This window comes from Canis lupus, chromosome 20 (genome assembly GCF_011100685.1).
Source record: "Canis lupus familiaris isolate Mischka breed German Shepherd chromosome 20, alternate assembly UU_Cfam_GSD_1.0, whole genome shotgun sequence".
Classification (NCBI taxonomy): Eukaryota; Metazoa; Chordata; class Mammalia; order Carnivora; family Canidae; genus Canis; species Canis lupus.
The window spans coordinates 51796810-51802809 of record NC_049241.1 but is presented as its reverse complement, the minus strand read 5'-3'; the positions used below and the strand labels follow the sequence as shown (position 1 = coordinate 51802809).

The following is a 6000-nucleotide window of genomic DNA, read 5'->3' as shown; positions in this document are numbered from 1 at the left end:
ACCACCTTTACTTTAGGAGCTCATTTTGCAATATTCCAACTCACACAACTCATAACACACCTTTCTCCTCATGTTAATTTAAGATTTAGAGTTTATGAAAGAAAGAAAGAAAGAAAGAAAGAAAGAAAGAAAGAAAGAAAGAAAGAAATCAGAGGCAACTGGGTGGCTCAGTCCATTAAATGTCTGATTCTTGTTTTCAACTCAGGTCATAATCTCAGGTCATGGGATTGAGCCCCCCATTGGGCTCCATGCTCAGTGTGGAGTCTGCTTAAAATTCTCTCCCTTTCCCTTTGCCCCTTCCCCCTTCTCATGTTCTCTCTCTCAAATAAATAAATAGAAAAAATAAATCAAGCTAATTAGTTTAATAAAGAGAATTGAGTGTAGATAGTTGGTTAAATACCTACTGCAGGATAAAGCAAAAAATAGAACAATATGATGACAAATGGAAGCCAATAAATACCAAGGACTTAGGGGTTTAGAGAGAGTAATGAACTTTACTTAATTTTAGAGTATAATGACATTTGCTGACCATTATTAAAATATGTAACAACTTTTAACTATAGAGAACACACAGGGTTACTAGAGGGGAAGTGGGCAGGGGAATGTGTTAAATGAGTGATAGTTATTAAGGAGGGCACTTGTGATGAGCATGGAATGTTGTATGTAAGTAATGAATCACTAAATTCTACACTTGAAACATATATATATATATATATAACAAGAAAAGCCAGAGGGAAAATAAAGCAGTGATTTCAAGAGACTCACCCTAGCATTACAAGATAAATATAGAAGAGTGAGTCTGGAGCAGAGACACTTAACCAACACAAATGAAAAAGCTTATAGTACTAAAGGACAATGGATTTGAATAAAACATTTGAAAAAAAAAGACCTTTGTCTGGAACTACAATAAATTTTTCATAACTTACCCTTTCAAGCTTGATCTCTTTAGGAACTTGCAACTAAGTGATCACATACCTATCCAACTAAATCAGAGTCTCTGGTAATGAGACTCAGTTACCATTATTTATAAGACTCCTCAGAGGGTTCTAATAAAATCCATGGTTGAGGAGCAGTGAATGGCACCCTTGGACATTACCTGAATAAATAGTTTTGATAGATGAAAAATTTGCATGGAAAATACACAGAAACCATGGAAAGGATATACATTTTAAGTATATGAAGAAACAGTTGTAGAGCCACCTGGGTGGCTCAGTTGGTTAAGCATTCAACTCTTGGTTTCAGCTGAGAGTTCATGGAACTGAGCCCGTCATTGGGCCCCATGCTCAGTGTGAAGTCTGCTTAAGAGTCTCTCCCTCTTTCTCCCTGTGCCCCTCTTCCCCTTCTCAAATAAATAAATAAATCTTTTTAAAAAGAGAGAATTCTACATTTCATCAAGATACCAAGGTCATTAGGGAGAACCTCTCATGCATTCATTATGATGTACAAAGCATCCCAGAATACTTCCCTAATCCAATTAAAAACAAATAAAAAAACTAACATTCATATATGAAACATGAAGAGGAATGAAAATCATGAGACTGAAAAAATTATGTGACCAAGAAAGCAGTATTTGCTGGTCTACATATTTGATTTTGCCGGTTTTTTTTTTCACCTCACACTTCAAAAAGGATTGCACACATACTGAGATTAGGCTGTTCTTCTGAGGAACCTCCATAGGGCACTCTTAATGTCCCTGTTTCTCAGGCTGTAAATGAAGGGATTCAGCATGGGAGTGACCACAGTGTACATCACCGAGGCCACTATATCCTTCCTGGGGGAAGGCAGCAATGCTGATCCAAGGTACACTCCAATAGCAGTTCCATAAAATAAGCAAACAACTGACAGGTGGGAGCCACAGGTAGAGAAGGCTTTGTATCTCCCACCTGTGGATGGGACTCTCAGAATGGAGGAAACAATTTTATAGTAAGAGAAAAAGATCCCTGAAATAGGAAGAAAGCCAGAGATGGCACCAACAAAATACATGACTATGTTATTGGTGAAAGTGTCAGAACAGGCAAGGTTGAGGAGTTGAGAAGGATCGCAGAAAAAATTAGAAATTTCCACATCCTTGAAGCAGGTAAGTTGTAACACAATCAAACTGTGCAGCTGGGAGTCCAAAAGGCTAACCAAAAAAGACACCAAAACCAACAAGCCACAGAGGCGGGGGTTCATGATGATTGAGTAGTGTAGAGGGTGACAGATGGCCACAAACCTGTCATATGCCATTACAGTCAGAAGCATACCATCCATACATCCAAAAAGGATCAAAAAAGACATTTGAGTCAGGCAACCCACATAGGAGATGACTCTGCTCTGAGTTTGGATGTCCATGATCATCTTGGGGACTGTGGTGGAGGTGAAACCGATGTCAGCCAAGGACAGGTTGGAGAGGAAGAAGTACATGGGGGTGTGGAGGTGAGAGTCAGAGCTGACAGTCAGGATGATGAGCAGATTCCCAAGCACGGTGAGCAGGTACATGGACAGGAACAGCCCAAAGAAGAGAGGCTGCAGCTCTAGATCATCTGAGAATCTGGTGAGGAAGAATTCTGAGACACTTGTTAGGTTTTGTTCTTTGTAGCCTAGACACCTTTCAAAAAAGAAAAAAGGGTTGGAAAAGTGAAACAAGTAAATGAGCATCCAGCACTGTGTCCATATTGCACATTCAAGCAATCACAAATAAAACAGTCACACTTGCAGTCATACACCCTAGCCTTCAGCAATACTTCTCAGTGTGACACATCCTATTTCTTAGAACTCGTTTCTTCGTTGGTTTCTGCATTATTTACCTCTTTTTTTTAAGTCTTTTTTTATTTATGATAGTCACAGAGAGAGAGAGAGAGAGAGAGGCAGAGACACAGGCAGAGGGAGAAGCAGGCTCCATGCACCGGGAGCCCGACATGGGATTCGATCCTAGATATCCAGGATCGCGCCCTGAGCCAAAGGCAGGCGCCAAACCGCTGTGCCACCCAGAGATCCCTATTTACCTCTTTCTATAGACATTTACCTTAGAGAAACTCTACCAAAGAGTATCAGAACCAAGAACATAAGAGATAACAAATCCATGATCACAGTAAACACAGCCTCCTTCTTTTTTTTTCACAGCCTCCTTCTTGAAGAGAAATCATAAGAAATATCCTTCCTCTTTTAAGAAAAAAAATCATTCTAATTTAAAGAAATTATGAAGCAGTTAAAAATATTTTATTCAAATGAAATGCTAGATATTCTTTTCATTTAGAATATTTATAAACACTCCATGAAAGGCAGGAGTGTGTAGTCTGGATTCTAAATTAGAATTAAAGATTCATAATCAGAAAATATTTTTAGTGTTAGTTATCTTCATCAGTTTCATCATTCTTTGATTTTCTTTCTTTTCTCCTTCATGGAAATAAGTGATGACCAATGTTGGTTCTTTTTTTTTTTTTTTTTTTTTGGAGTTCAATTTTCCAACATATAGCATAACAGCCAGTGCTCATCCCATCAAGTGCCCCCCTCAGTGCCCATCACCCAGTCACCCCAACCCCCCGCCCACCTCTCCTTCCACTACCCCTTGTTTATTTCCCAGAGTTAGGTGTCTCTTGTGTTTTGTCACCCTCACTGATATTTTCACTCATTTTCTCTCCTTTCCCTTTATTCCCTTTCACTAATTTTTATATTCCCCAAATGAATGAGACCATATAATGTTTGTCCTTTTCCGATTGACATATTTTACTCAGTATAATACCCTCCAGGTCCATCCACATCGAAGCAAATGGTGGGTATTTGTCATTTCTAATGGTTGTCTTTTAAAAGTCATTTAGCATATAATTCCTATCCTTGGCTTTTGCAGACTTCAAATTTTGATAAATGTGGTTTAGTTAAGTGCACATAATCAAACAACATTGATAACTATGAAAATACTTTCTTCTTTGTTTCTGTGAACAATGGAAAGGTCTATCCTGTACTTAACTGAGATTTTTAAATTTTTGATACTTCCTCTGTGCCAAAAGGCATAGGCTCTGGGGATTCAGAAATAGATGAGACTCAGTTGTTTCTCTCCATATGCTAAAGATGTACTTGTATAAACAAAATGAAATATCCTGTTAAGGCTGTAGGGAGATCATAACCTTTATCATTATTAGTAATAAAACATCTAAATTTTAATTTGTCCTTATTTTGTGCATTCATCACATATTTGTTGCATAGAAGGCATCCATTATTTGTTTAACCCTTATTCAGTTGAGCTGTATCAACTAGGGATCAACTTAGATGACAACGTTAGGTCTCAGAGATACCAAGAATTTTCCCCCTAGCACACTAATAATAAATGGAGCAGACAGGATTCAAAATCAATTATCATTCTTGGGCAGCCCAGGTGGCTCAGCGGTTTAGCGCCTGTCTTCAGCCCAAAGCTGAAGACTTTTGTCTTTGGACAAAAGACTCCTGGAGTCCCAGGATCGAGTCCCACGTGGGGCTCCCAGCATGGGGCCTGCTTCTCTCTCTGCCTGTGTCTCTTCCATTCTCTCTCTCTCCCTCTCTGTGTCTCTCATGAATAAATAAATAAAATATTTAAAAATAAATAAATAAATAAATAAATAAATAAATTATCATTCTCTGAGTCCCACAAACTTCCTTGTTTCCAGAATTTCTGAAAGTTTTAAGCAGAAGTACAGAGGTTTTAACTATAGGCACATCTGAGATACATTTTTAAACCATTTTCCGTTTCCTGAGTTGAAATGAACCCCCAAGATTCTGACTTTATGTCACCTTTTATGATTGAGTAGGCTGACTGTAAAAATGGAGGAGGGAGGCACCTGTTTGGCTCAGTCAGTTAAGCGTCTGCATTTGGTTCAGGATGATCCCAGATCCTGGGATTGAGCCCCAAGTCAGGCTCCCTGCTCAGCGAGGAGCCTGCTTCTCCCTCTCCTTCTGCTCCCCTGCTTCTGCTCTCTCTCTTGCTCCTTGTCTATCTCAAATAAATAAATAAAATCATAAAAAAAAGAATGGAGGAGAAAGTGAACAGTTGAAGTGAAATCCAGGAACAGGAGCAGGAGAGAGAGAGAAAGAGAGATCTCCCCTGAATAATCATGTGCCAACTCTCTGTGATTATTACATGTGATCTCAGCCATTCTTCCTGTAGTTGAAGCAGGAAGTGCTATCTACTGTTCTCCAATGGTGGTCTGCCAGAAACCCCTAAAGGAAGTGAAATAACCATTTTGGGTTAGCAGAGGAAAAGTCTGGTCTGATGCCCAGATTCAAACATGCCATCAACCCTTTCTAACTCACAACCTGGTATAAGTTACATAAAATGCTGCATTCCTTTCAGCTTGTGTAAAATAATAATAATGTGTGCATTTATGATTTGGAACAGATTAACCAGATGAAATCAAATAAGATATGTAAAACACATACCTCAGAACCTGGCATTTAGGAAGCTTTCAATAAAAGTACATTATGTTGTGGTTAGTGGTCAATGGCATCCTTCTCCTTACAATCATCATAATCTCCTTCATGATCATTTTGGAGTAGCCTAGGCAAGAGGTTGAAGAGATCCATTGGCTATGGTGGGGGAGAGGCCAACCAGATCAGAGTCAGTGAGAGTGAAGCAGAACTCTTTTTTTAAAAAAGATTTTATTTATTTATTTATTTGTTTGTTTGCTTTGTTTGTTTGTTTGTTTGAGAGAGGGAGGGAGAGAGAGAGCATGAGCAGAGGGAAGGGGAGAAGCAGACTCCCCATTGAGCAGGAAGTCCAATGTGGGACTGGATCCCAGGATCATGACAAGAGCAAAAGACAGATGCTTAACCAACTGAGCTACCCAGGCACCCTGGAAGCAGAACTCTTTTTTTTTTTTTTTTTTTTTGGAAGCAGAACTCTTAATGAGAGTTCTCACATCCCCATCAGAACCAAGAAAATAAATGTCACAGGGGTCTCATCTGAAAGTTTGTATACTGATGTCCTCCCATCTGTCTAAACCAAGTGTTTCTATTGTGGAGGAGGAAAAAATGCTCCTGATACTCCCTCCT

At 39.0% G+C, this 6000-nt stretch overlaps 1 protein-coding gene across 1 annotated transcript; it reads right to left on the bottom strand.

The window, feature by feature from the left end:
• Positions 1-1647: 1647 nt before the first annotated feature.
• Positions 1648-2637, bottom strand: OR7E153 (olfactory receptor family 7 subfamily E member 153). Its single transcript, XM_038565381.1, has one exon. The coding sequence runs from the start codon at positions 2635-2637 to the stop codon at positions 1648-1650; it is 990 nt and encodes a 329-aa protein (XP_038421309.1).
• Positions 2638-6000: the final 3363 nt, after the last annotated feature.

Bases quoted from the DNA above. Each gene is read 5' to 3' on its own strand.
- OR7E153 (XM_038565381.1), bottom strand. From the start codon at position 2,637: ATGCTCATTTACTTGTTTCACTTTTCCAACCCTTTTTTCTTTTTTGAA.